This window comes from Piliocolobus tephrosceles, chromosome 8, assembly GCF_002776525.5.
Source record: "Piliocolobus tephrosceles isolate RC106 chromosome 8, ASM277652v3, whole genome shotgun sequence".
Taxonomy (NCBI): domain Eukaryota; kingdom Metazoa; phylum Chordata; class Mammalia; order Primates; family Cercopithecidae; genus Piliocolobus; species Piliocolobus tephrosceles.
Genome location: NC_045441.1, coordinates 97,309,924 through 97,324,127, shown reverse-complemented (window position 1 = coordinate 97,324,127; position 14,204 = coordinate 97,309,924). Strand labels below are relative to the sequence as shown.

The 14,204-nt window shown below is 37.3% G+C and overlaps 1 protein-coding gene across 2 annotated transcripts in view; it reads right to left on the bottom strand.

The window, feature by feature from the left end:
* Positions 1-14,204, bottom strand: part of LHFPL3 (LHFPL tetraspan subfamily member 3) — a 566,970-nt gene that overhangs the window by 170,792 nt on the left and 381,974 nt on the right. For both annotated transcript variants that reach the window (XM_023192547.2, XM_023192548.2), the window contains exon 2: positions 3,772-4,008. In XM_023192547.2, coding sequence (XP_023048315.1) covers positions 3,772-4,008 — 237 coding nt within the window. The remainder of the gene's footprint in view (positions 1-3,771; positions 4,009-14,204) is intronic.

Below are 14,204 nucleotides of genomic sequence, written 5' to 3'. Positions count from 1 at the left end.
TATAAATGAGAGTTCCCCTGCAATAGCTCTTGCCTGCTGCCATGTAAGATGTGACTTTGCTCTTCCTTTGCCTTCCACCATGATTGTGAGACCTCCCCAGCCATGTGGAACTGTGAGTCAATTAAACCTCTTTCCTTTATAAATTACCCAGTCTCAGGTGTGTCTTTATTACCAGCATGAGAACAGACTAATACAGTGAACTTTCCAGATAAATGGGGAAGTGTGTTGCTGCATTAATTACAATAGCTGCAAAAAGAAGACATGATCATGACATGAAAGTGACTCTCAGGAAGAACTTCACATTGGGGGCATATCCTGTAATTTCAGGCTTATTCTCACTATAATGCTCTTGTCACTCATGACGGGATGTAAGTGATATAACTGGTAGACCATTGCATTTGTTCATTTTCATACTGCTATGAAGAACTTCTTGAGACTATGTAATTTATAAAGGAAAGAGTTTTAATTGACTCACAGTTCCACATTGCTGGGGAGGCCTCAGGAAACTTACAATCATGGTAGAAGGGGAAGTAAATACATCCTTCTTCATATGGCAGCAGGAGAGAGAAGTGCCAGCAGAGGAAATGCCAGACACTTATAAAACCATCAGATCTCATGAAAATTATTCACTATGATGAGAACAGCATGGGGGAGCCACCTCCATGATCTAATCACTTCCCATGAGATCCCTTTCCCGACACGTGGAAATTACACTTTGGATTATAATTTAAGATGAGATTTGGATGGTGACACAGAGCCAGACCATATCAACCATGAAACTGGAAGATTATAAAAGACATTACAGTGTGCATCCCTTTCAGATGTGTAATCTCTATCAGAATGTATGCATACTTTGCTCTGTTGAACCAAGTCTTGAGATATGACATTGCCTTCTTCCATGACACTGAAAGGCATCATGTGCTTAATAAATTCTTCTAAAATTCTGAGCTGGAACTAGATTTGCCTGTCTCATTGCATTGTCCTGAAACCGAAAGGAAGCCTTGGCTACCACAGTATGTCTCAGTAGTTTTATCAGAAAAAACTTAATAGTGAAATCCAAAACAAGAACAGCAGCAAAAAAAAAAAAAAAAAAAAAAAAATAGTGAAAAAAGTCTTAAAAGGTGAAAAGTTGTATCAATGCACTCATGCAAATTGTAAAAGCACCCATTTATATATAATTAATTACACAATTTCAAATTATTCTTATCTTTTTAATTAAAACCAACCTCTCTTCCTTTAGAATCTATAGAAGATAGCATTGATGACATTTAATTTTGATTATTGCATGCACCTGAACACCATTAAACTACTGTTTAATGAAACTATGTTCACACATACAACATACAAAACTACTGATTGGTCTTTCCTCAAACAATCTGACTTTGGAAGCTTCAATGTTTAGCAAGTGTTTAAGTAATACCGAACAATAAAGGCTACTTTGTATAGCAAGTGTAAATCTTGTACCATTTCCCAGGAACATGCAGGTTTGACTAGATTTTATACAAGGCTTAGAAATCCTGGTCTGATTTTACATAGATCCAATTGCATGAGGGTCTGATATGCCCTACAATAGAGCTGTTTACATCTTCTCAGAGTCTGAGATTAAGGAATTTTGATTGAAAAATAAAAATGTGGTGCAACTGAAATGTTTCATCAATGTGGCCTTATGTTCTGACTGCTTTATTGGATCTATCTGGTTTGATACAGATGAACTCCTACTAATTTTCATCCTTCAGAACAAGATGGAAGAACTACGGTCATACGTGCAAATGGCAAAGATGATGAACACAGAAAAATTAATGCAAAGACAATCCCTAAACCTTATATTGGCCTTTTAAAATCTTCTTTCTCATCAAAAGTTATAGCAAGGTGGTTTAATATATCACTGACTGAACATGATGCTTTGTTTAAGACTCAGATGGAAAGGATCAGATATCAACATTTAAATGCATCAACCAGAAGAAAAGACCAATTTTGAAAACTATTGAGCATTATTCTATACCTCTAGCTGTTCTTTTCTGAAATATGAATCAGGAGAATTATTGTCACTCATATATATACATGAGTATGAGATAGAATTCTCAATTCCCAAGTAAAAATTTTCCTGCTTTTGTTACATTTTTCTTCTTGTGAATTTTCTTCTCTTTGTTTGTGGTCAAAAGATGTCTGGAAAGTGAAAGGTTCTCAATATGACTTTGAACTGTACAGGAAACAATAGCATTCTGGTCCATTTAGGTGGTGGCAAAAATCATGAATCTGCAGAACAAGCTAGGCTTTTATTTAATTCATTCTTTTGAAAAAGATAACTTGTTCTAATATTGAACTATCCTTACCATTACATTTGAAGTAAAGTTAACTGTACAGAGACCTGTGTATATCCAACAAGCTACAAAGACAACAAAGGTACCACATTAATGAATGCATGTGAAAGTACAAAATCTATAATGTAAATAAAAGTGTAATTATCTTCATATCATCCTTTTTATCTAGAAAGGGCAACTCTGAGAAGGTAGTAGTTTTATTTTTAGGAGGTTTCAGCACCACTCCCCTGTGTAAGGGTTATTTTTGTGTTTAGAATACTTTTGATAGAACTAAGTAAACTAATATGTGTTTTGCCTATAAATCAGGGAGATAAAGGGTTTGTGGATGACTGCTGCTCTCCTAGGCTCCCTCCATTTTACTTCTATGTCATAGTTTACCTGCATAAACAGCGATGGTCTAGATATAAAGCCTGCTATGCTATCATTACATGTGATATTTACGTAGAAACTAATATATACTTATATTTGAGTCCTGTTGAAGCACTGAAGGGTTTTTGAAATTAGCACCTACTTGAAATAATAAGCTAAATCTCATACTTCAAGGATGGATTTAGGTCCCAATTAGAAATAAGAGCTAGAAGAAGGAGCCACTCAGCTAAAGGTGCTAATGTAGGCACACAGTATTAAAGTTAAAGGTACCATAAAGATAAAACTGTTAAATGAATCTAAGTCTACTAAAAAAGCAGAGACATCAAAATTATATCCCAAGAAATTGGTTTAGAAATCTGGAAAGAAACTTAAAAGATTAATCTTCAATAACAACTTGCTACCTCTTAGTTGCCCACTGTAATATATTTATGTGTCATTCAGTAGTCAATGTCCTATTTTCTATCATGGTTTTCTTTCTGTTTCAGAAGGCAATTTCTTTTTGAAAAGAAATCTGAGGACTTTTGATACCCAGATAACACATTTAAAATTCAGTTAATTAGGTAACTACAGAAATCTCTAACTATTTGTGGCCAGTGTTACTATCTCTCTCTGAGAAGCTGGGTCTGAATTCAATTATCACAAATAGTTTAATAAAGATGCATACAGATGATGTTAGAGATTCTCCAGGCAATTATTTCAATCTGAAACATAGCTGAATACATGGAGAGAAAGTACTTTCCATTCAACCAAATGGACACCATCCACAGTTACATATTAGCCATTAAGTTCTAATGGTAAACCTGAAATCAGAGGAGTAGGGAAGAAGAAACTGGAAAAAATGCATCAAAATAATAACAATGGACTAAGGGAGCTTCAGAAAGATAAGTAAGTATAATATTATATTTGTATTGTATAAACTTCTTGAGTTGAGTATGGGGTAAAGTCTGCAAACTACACAGTATTAAAAGAGGCAGCAAATTAGAACCACAGGGGAAGCAGTAGTATTTGAGGTGAAAGAATGGAAAGCACCATTTTTTTGTGCTTGAGGCATCCAGGTGAGAGTTCCCTAAAGCAATCTTACCTTTATTTTCTGCCTTCAGTTCCTCTGCCATCAAGCTGTCTTGTCGATTACCAAGCACAAATGCTAGAAACGAGAGGATCAGGGCATCCAAAATTCCAATAATAGCCAGGATATATGCCCAGCGGACTGAGCAGGCCCCAAGAGTGTACTTGTCTGTCTTTTCTCCACACATCCGTTTTACTTCATCTGAGTCCCAGCCATCAGGGAAGATCATACAGCCAAGCACAAGGCAGGCAGCTGGGAGAGAAAGAGAGAAAAACACAAGAAAAAAAAAAAAAAAAAAAAGATAAGTCAACAAATTTTTAACTTAGCAAATGTTTCCATTGCCTGTCAAATCATTGTTTCAAATTATTCTTGATTTAAAAAACAGCAAATCTTACCACTTTCACTCTGAATGTGTGTGTGTGTGTGTGTGTGTGTGTGTGTGTGTGTGTGTGTTGCTGGTTAAGGTAAAAGCAGCCCAGCACCCTACATTGAAAGAAACTCTGGGAATGCACTTTACTGTGAGTCCAAGCATCCTGAAGGAGGTTAAGGTAGGTTGATCTATAAGAAAATATTAAGAAATGGAAATTTTGAGTGCATTTGTGGGAAGGCTTCCATTACAAATAGGTTATAAGGAATCATAATACTGCAAAATAACAATTCAAGGCTGGCTTTGAGGAGCTATGACAGCAGCCACAAAAGGATAATATGGCAAACACTAGAGTGTGTACTGACTTTGAATCATGATAAAAAATATTGTTACACAGGGATCCTCCCTCTTCCCCTGCCACAGAAAAGTTTCATCTTTTCTCCCTCTTTTTCTTTGTTTTACTGGTATGGATATAGAGAAAGGGGAACTATAATACACTATTGGTGGAAATGTAAACTGGTACAGCCATATGGAAAACAATTTGGAGGTTCCTAAAAAAATTAAAAATAGAACTACAATATGATTCAGCAATCCCACTACTGGGTATATGTCCAAAGGAAATAAAATCAGTATGTCAAAGAGATCTCTGAACTCCCATGTTATTACAACACTCTTCACAATAGCCAAGGTATAGAATCAACCTAATGTCTATCAGTGGATGAATGGATAAATGAAATGTTATATAAGCATATACTATTCAGCCATCAAAAGAATGAAATCCTTTTATTTGCAGTAACATGAATGAACCTGGAGGACATTGTGTTAAGTGAAATAAGCCAGGCACAGAAAGACAAATATCACGTGATCTCCCTTATACATAGATTCTAAAGGAGCTGATCTCATAGAAGTGGAGTAAAATACTGGTTATCAGAGGCTTGGGAGGGACTGAGGAAGAAGGATAGGTAGAGACTGGTCAACAGGTACAAAGTTACAGTTAGAGAGGAGGAATTATTTTTGGTGTTCTATTGCACAGTAGGGTGACTATTAGTTGACAACATTATATTATACATTCGAAAATAGCTAGAAGAGAGGATTTTGAATGTTCTTGCCACAAAGAAATGATAAATATATGAGGTGATGGATACACTAAATATTCTGTTTTAATTTTTACACAATAAATATGTATCAAAACCTCACATTATATGTTTGCCATAAATATGTGCAATTATTATGTATCAATAAAAAAAGTTTCTTGAAACTATGCTTACCACATGCAATGCATGCTGATATTTTCTATTCTATTCTCCATTTGATTTCATTTTTAATAAGGCTGAAAAACACTGCAATATATTGTGGCACCACAGAGCTTTTATGGAAATTAAGAAATCCTGGAGAATACTTACATTCAATTTCCCAAATATTACTGTGGTAATTCTATAAATACACTTTATAGGAAGAGGTTACTTTGAAAATTAAAAAAGAAAAGTAGCCGTTGTTATCTCTTTGAATATTTCATTGAATTACTCAGGATCCTATTTTTTGGTTATACAAAGCTTTCTGAACAAGTGGGTTCATCCACTCATTCACTAATTCCTTCAACAATTGCTTATTGAATATCTCCTATGAAGTACCAAGCGCTGTTCTTGGTGCTAGGGATACAGTGACCAAGAGAAGAGACATGGTTTATGTTATTATGGAGCTAATGTTTTGTCAGGAGAAGAGGCAAAAAGAAAATGAGTATGTTGTAGTATGTACTAACTAGGAAAGAAACTAAAGGCTCAGATAGAAAATAAAGAGTTGGCCCTTCTTTAGAAAAGGTGGTCAGGTAAGGCCTCTTGAGGGGGCAACATTTAAACTAAGGCCAAAAACAGACTAAAAACTAGACAAGTGAAATTGGTGTGAAAGATGTTACAGGGAACAGCATGTGCAAAGATTCTGGTGTTGGAAAGAGGCTTGCTGTGTTTGAGGAACTATAGGGAGATCAGTTACTGGGCTGTAGAAAGTGATCACGCTGAGGTTGCAAAGCAGGCAAGGGCTATGCCTCATGGTGGGTTACTGTTTCCAGGGTATATAGCTTAGCCACACTGAGTTAGAGTTCTGTGACTATCACGGTCAAATAATTCCTGAAGCTGGCAAGAGGGTTGCTATATAACTCTTGATTTGCCACAACTTACTGAACAATACAGGAATGGGTAGCTACTTTCTTCCTTTTTAGCAGGTACATGGCTCTATAGGGCAGGTCTGGAGGAGACAGAAACCAAGAGGGGTGACAAGTAGAAAGTCTGCCTGGGAGAACTCTCCTTTAGTTATTTGTCTTTTTTTTTTACAGAATAATAGTTCAAAACTGTGGGTCATATTTGATTCTTTTCTTTGACCCACATCCCAAGTGTTGCCATGCTTCTCTAATCTACCTGTGTACTCTTTCTGCATAGGTAGGTATTATTGACACTCCCCTACTTTAGGCCTTCAATACTTCTCATAAAGAGTCTTAACTTTTCTCTGCCTTCAGTTTACCCTCACTCGAATCCAGGTTACACATGATTGCCTAGATCATCAAGCCCAACATTTTTGCTGGCTCCCTACTGGACGTTAAAGAACAGGCAGGCATCTTAGTCGGGTATCAAAAACTCTGTAACCCAAACCCCACTTACTTTTACACCTGGGTTGAACCTCACATGACTCCAAGTTTTTGGATCTTTCTTTTTTTCTCTTTTCTTTGGAGTATTTGCCATGATTTTCCCTAAATGTTCCATTGTTAAATATCTTTTAGCACTCAAGCCAAATGTAACATCCTCCACAGAGCAAGCCATCTCAAATTCTTCTTGATTTGTAACACTGCCTGTCTCTGCACTTTCATAGTTGTTGACAATTCCTAGTTTAGGGTCCTGGTTACTTTTTACATTGTTACAGTTATTTATTTACAAGTATTATCTCAATTAAGAGACTATACACTTTCTGAAGAAAGAGTCTTTGGTCCAACTTAAATGTAAAACTCAAAGCTATAAAAACCCTAAAAGAAAATCTAGGCAATACCATTCAGGACATAGGCACGGGCGAAGATTTCATGAGGAAAACATCAAAAACAATTGCAGCAAAAGCAAAAATTGACAAATGGGATTCAATTAAACTAAACAGCTTCTATACAGAAGAAACTATCATCAAAGTGAACAGACAACCTACAGAATGGGAGAAAAGTTTTGTAATCTATCCATCCGACAAAGCTCAAATATTCAGAATCTACAAGAAACTTAAACAAACTTACAAGAAAAAAACACGAACAAACCAATTAAAAAGTGGGCAAAGGATATGAACAGACACTTCCCAAAAGAAGACATTTATGCAGCTAACAAACATGAAAAAAGCTCAACATCACTCATCATTAGAGAAATGCAAATCAAAACCACAATGAGATGCCATCTCATGCCAGTCAGAATGGTGATTATTAAAAACCCAAGAAGCAACAGATACTGGTGAGGTTGTGGAGAAATGGGAACACTTTTACACTGTTGGTGAGAATGTAAATTGGTTCAACCATGGTAGAAGACAGTGTGGCAATTCCTCAAGGACCTAGAACCAGAAATAGCATTTGACCCAGCAATCCCATTGCTGGGTATACCCAAAGGAACATCAATCATTATATTATAAAGACACATGTATGCATATGTTTATTGCAGCACTATTCACAATAGCGGACATGAAATCAACCTAGATGCCCATTAATGATAGACTAGATAAAGAAAATGTGGTACATATATACCATGGAATACCATGCATCCATAAAAAGGAGTGAAATCATGTCTTTTGCAGGGACATGGATGGAGCTGGAAGTCATTATCCTCAGCAAACTAATGCAGGAACAGAAACCAAACACCGCATGGTCTCACAAGAAGGAGTGGAACAATGTGAACACACAGACACGGGGTGAACAACATACACTGGGGCCTGTCGGGTCAGGCAGGGTGAAGGAGCACATCAGGAAAAATAGCTAATGCATGCTAGGCTTAATACCTAGGTGATAGGTGCAGCAAGTCACCATGGCACACATTCACCTATGTAAGAAACCTGCACTTGTATGCAGGAACATAAAAAAAAAGTCTTTGGTTCATTATCAAATATGTAGCAACTAAAATAGTGCAACTACATAATAGGCACTAAAATATGTTTGAAAATGGGAAAATGAATGAACAGTTAAAGGAGCTGTAATACACTCTGAAATATGGTTCACGGAGGTCAATATCACAGTCTCAAATCTAGTTGAAGATGGGTTCATATTTAGTTGACATTTAACAGAAGCAAATTTGTTATGATTAGACAACAGATTACAAGTACTTGGGAGAATATTATTATTATTATTATTTGCCTGAGACAGAGTCTCACTCTGTCACCCAGGCTGGAGTGCAGTGGGGTGATCTTGGCTCATTGCAACCTCTACCTCCCAGGTTAAAGCAATTCTCCTGCCTCAGCCTCCCAAGTAGCTGGGATTACAGGCACATGCCACCATGCCCAGCTAATTTTTTGTGTTTTTAGTAGAGATGGGATTTCACCATGTTGGCCAGGCTGGTCTTGAACTCCTGACCTCATGATCTGCCTTTTTCAGCCTCCCAAAGTGTTGGGATTGCAGGCGTGAGCCACTACACCCTGCCAAGAATAATTTTTAAAAGGTAAAGTTGGTGATTTGAAAATTTTTTCAAATTTCTGTTCCCTCTGTATCTCCCAGCAGTCACTAGTCAGTACCCAACTTGCTCTCTAAGGCATTGTCTAGTGATAACAACATTGTTAAAGCACATGGGTTCCATGAAAAGAACTCCTTTTATTTAGGAGGATGCAGAAGATCTTTGAATTCAAAGTATATAAAAAAAAAAAAAACCTCTAAGGATTACTTGGAATATTTAAAAATATTCTAAATGGTTTTTACATATTAAATAATTTTATTTGTGAGAAAATTAGTTTCTTATACAGAAAAAAAGAAAATTGAATAGTTTTATTTTACAAATGGGAATCACCTGAAGAATAACTTATATTACAGTTTCAGCTGAAGTTAATAGAAATAACCAACTGACATAAGCCCAGGCAGGTTACTGAACGTTATAGGACAACTTCACTGGAAAAGGATGTGTGTGGAATGGTTATGTCAACAAAGATGTCTTTTCTCCAAGTCCTTCTGTCTTGAAGGTAGGCTATCTTAGAACTTTCATTTCTGGAAACTCTAAATTTCAAATTGGGATAAAAAAACAGAGGTAGAATTAACTCTGAATTAAAACCACAGGGGAATAAGAATGGCAAGTCGTTGTTCCCTGTTTTCAAAGTATATGACTTTCTAAATGAAATTTTAAGCGAAGAATATGAGAAGATAGATAGAATAATACACAACAGTACTTTATGCAATGGATATTTTGCTGAAAGTTACAAAAAAAGAATTTCTGAGATGCAACTCTTATTTTCAATAATGCAAGAGAGTTGGCTGGTTAGAGAACGCTTGAAACCAGGCTAACAAGGTCAGGGTTTTGGGTGCCTGGAAAAAAATGTTTAGGCCCACCTAGCAAGGATATTTCAGTTCTCCTTCAGGCTACAGGGCACTGCAGTGTGTACGAGTTCTCCATCCACTTCTTGTCAGCCTTTTCTTTTTTTTCTTTTTGGATATATTCTTTTTTTTGAGCTTTTAAGTTCAGGGGTACATGTGCAGGTTTGTTACATAGGTAAACTTGTGTCATGGGGTTTGTTGTACGATTATTTCATCACGCAGGTATTAAGCTAATACCCATTAGTTATTTTTCCTGGTCCTCTCCCTCCTTCCACCCTGCCCCCACTGAATGGTCCCAGTGTGTGTTGTTCCACTCTATGTGCCCATGTATTCTCATCATTTAGCTTTCTTAAAGTGAAAGACTTCATCCCTTTCTAAATTCTCTGTTTTGAAAATCTAAATAGTTGTATGGTAGGGTTAAAAAGCGCACAATTGCACTTAAAAGCTTTTAAAACTTCAGATGGCCATAGCATAACAAAAGCTTTATTTTCTGACATGTATTATCAAAATGTACATTTTCTTCTCCTCCTATCCAAACTCTTCCTACTTGGCTATTTTGTTCTGTTTCTGAAAGGTTAACGCCCCCAAAGTTTAGTATATTTAATTTAAGCCATTAAAATAGTTTAGGCTCTATTTGTTTCTTTGGAAAGGCATGACTATTATATTCTGCATTAATGCTTGAGTGCTGTAATATATTTCTGTTTTCTGGCATTCTGTTAACCAGAACCTTATTAACCTGCACGATTTGTATAGCTGCTGGAAACTAACAGCTGTTCCTAATCCTAAGAAGTACCTGCAAGATCCTAGGCTAATGCCTCAGTCAATGAAAGTTTAAATAATATTCTTCTTGGCTTTATAATTAGTTATTTCTGATTCTTCACAAATTGATAATCCTTTAAGATGTAGCACGATCACTATAGTAAACATTAGAGTATACAAGGCACCAGGACATTAGATCAATTTGGACATGTTATTTCCTGACCAGGAGGGATAGTAAAGAATTAGTTTCAATTGGAATATTATCCAAAAATGGGTTTCTTATTAAAATGTCACCTAGGAAATAACTAACCTCCTTGCAGATATGTGTTTCTTCATTTTGGCAGCAAGCAGGTTTTCTGGAAGTATATCAGAGATCATCTTTTTTTTTTAAATCCAATTCTTTTTTTTAAAAAATTATTATTATACTTTAAGTTCTAGGGTACATGTGAACAATGTGCAGGTTTTTTTTTTTTTTTTTTTTTAAGACAGAGTCTTGCTCTGTCACCCAGGCTGGAGTGCAATGGCATGATCTTGGCTCACTGCAACCTCTGCCTCCCGGGTTCAAGCGATTCTCCTGTCTCAGCCTCCTAAGTAGCTGGGATTATAGGTGCCTGCCGCCACACCCAACTAATTTTTGTATTTTTCATAGAGACAGGGTTTCACCATGTTGGTCAGGCTGGTCTCAAACTCCTGACCTCAAGTGATCCACCCACCTCTGCTTCCCAAAGTGCTGGGATTACAGGCGTGAGTCACTGCACCAGGCTGAGAGAACATTCTTGAATGCTAAAGAGAAATGAGAGCTCACAAGCTGGAGGTGAGCAGAGAAGAATGATGAAAAGAAACCATGCCATGACATCTTCTAACGCAGAATATACAACAGAAGCGCCCTTGTGAGGATATCACTGTTGATTTCAATTTTAGGTATCTTCCAAATGGTTAAGAAACATTTGCATTCTGAAAGGAATCTCTGTGTAGAGGCTACTGATGCCCACAATGGGTTCTTCTGAAATAGTACACAAATGGCTAGTGGTTCCCCAGAGCCACTAATTGCTCTGGCATTTTTCTTGCTAAAGAGCTGAATGTAACCTCTATGGAGGGAATATCCTTAGAAAAATCCACAAACCTTTGTAATTGGGTCTTTCTTCAAAGGAAAATGAAGCAAAATGAAAAAAGCAATAGGGGGGTCTATGACTTGGGTTACTTGGGCCTGCTGATACTGCTGGTCTAACTATCCCAATTGGGGCTTTTAACGTTGTGAACCTGAGAACTAAAATTATTTTCTGAACAAGAACAGAAAGTCTAAATGCATTCTTTAAAAAGTCTATGCACTGTTGCACAAAAAACATGATAAATTGCCTCATGTTGCTGAAGCACTCAAGGGGAACTTGGTGAAAAAAAGGAACCTGCATCCACTTAGCTCTGTCAATTATTCAGGCATACAGTAGTTGAAGAAATTGATGCCAGCAGACACTGCCAGGCTATGGAGGGGGAACTTTCACATGAGGATTGTCACTCTAAACACCTGGTAAAAGAGATAGAAGGCTCATTCCTATTACTCCTTTATTGGTACATGGCTGACAAAGTTGAACTATAGTATTTATACCTCTAGAAAAAGTATAATATGGCCAGGCGCGGTGGCTCAAGCCTGTAATCTCAGCACTTTGGGAGGCCGAGACGGGCGGATCACGAGGTCAGGAGATCGAGACCATCCTGGCTAACACGGTGAAACCCCGTTTCTACTTAAAAAAAATACAAAAAACTAGCCGGGCGTGGTGATGGGCGCCTGTAGTCCCAGCTACTCGGGAGGCTGAGGCAGGAGAATAGCGGGAACTCGGGAGGCGGAGCTTGCAGTGAGCTGAGATCTGGCCACTGCACTTCAGCCTGGGCGACAGAGCGAGACTCTGTCTCAAAAAAAAAAAAAAAAAAAAAAAAAAGAAAAAGTATAATATTTACACCTTAGTCTCTTCTGAAAATGGAGTCACTAGACAATCCAGGACACGAAATACTGTGGTTTAGAGTGTGGTGAAGAAAACATATTGTGTCCTGGTAAATTTTGGCTTTAAATACAATACAATTTTATGGGCATTTAACTTGGGGTCGTAACACAAAAGATATAACATCCCTTAGAGAGATGGAGGAGAAAAGAAAATATAAACACAGGGCTCTCAAAAGAGAAGAGTTAGAATGTTGTGTCTGATGATGAGAAAAGCCTCTGCTCTGCCAAAATACTCAGCTCCAGTTTGTCCAACTAAAAGGATCTGTATATACATCCATACACTATGCGGTATCAGCTTAGACCACAGCTGTAAGCAGATGATCAAGAGTTCGTCCACACTTGCATGTATGAACTATCTAGTTAATGGAGAAATACCTTTTGTAGAATATGTTGCCAGACAAGAGGAAAAATAAATAACATCACTTGCTAATTTACCCAAATTTTAAGGGTTAATAGCCAAATAAAATGAAAATCAGAATTTAGAACTTAAAAAATTAAAAGCAGTTCTGATCTCTAGAGCACCACTAGATGGCTTCTGAACATACCATGGGTCCAGTCACATTCATTGAAATCCTGATAATGCTATAGTTAATAAGAATAATACATATCATAATAATAGCTAACATTTATTGAACATTTACCATATATGGGGCACACTTTACAGGCATCATCTCATTTGATTCTCCAATAAAGCTAAGAGAAACATGAGAATACTTCTTCCTGACGCCTTCAGTTTCCACAAAGAGGAATTTTTCCTTAAATACTCTTGGCCCCTTATTCCACTTCTCATTCCTTTCCATGGCAGTGGAATGAGTTACCTGACGAGTGTCTGGGGAAGAGGAACTGGACATGCCTCTCCAACCCTTTCCTTTCCCTGCCTTAGGAGTAGTTTGTCCACACGGAGCATGTGTTCTACTCCTCCATGCTGTACATCCTACATAAGGCAGGCCTTATTATTTGTTTTATTATACTTTAAGTTCTAGGGTACATGTGCACAACATGCATGTTTGATACATAGGTATACATGTGCCATGTTGGTTTGCTGCACCCATCAACTCATCATTTACATTAGGCATTTCTCCTAATGCTATCCCTCCCCCAGCGCCCCCACCCCCTAACAGGCCCTGGTGTGTGATGTTTCCCGTCCTGTGTCCAAGTGATCTCATTGTTCAATTCCCACTATTAGTGAGAACATGCGGTGTTTGGCTCTCTGTCCTTGCTCAGAATGATGGTTTCCAGCTTCATCCGTGTCCCTGAAAATGACATGAATGCATCCTTTTTTATGGCTGCATAGTATTCCATGGTGTATATGTGCCACATTTTCTTAATCCAGTCTATCACTGATAGACATTTGGGTTGGCTCCAAGTCTTTGCTATTGTGAATAGTGCCACAATAAATGTATGTGTGCATGTGTCTTTATAGTAGCATGATTTATAATCCTTTGGGATATACCCAGTAATGGGATTTCTGGGTCAAATGGTAATTCTAGTTCTAGGTCCTTGATCACCACACTGTCTTCCACAATGGTTGAATTAATTTACACTGCCACCAACAGTGTAAAAGCATTCCTATTTTTCCACATCCTCTCCAGCATCTGTTGTTTCCTGACTTTTTAATTATCACCATTCTAACTAGCGTGAGATGGTATCTCATTGTGGTTTTGACTTGCATTTCTCTGATGACCAGTGATGATGAGCATTTTTTCATGTGTCTGTTGGCTGCATAGATGTCTTCTTTTGAGAAGTGTCTGCTCATATCCTTTGCCCACTTTTTGATGGGGTGGTTTTTTTCTTGTAAATTTATT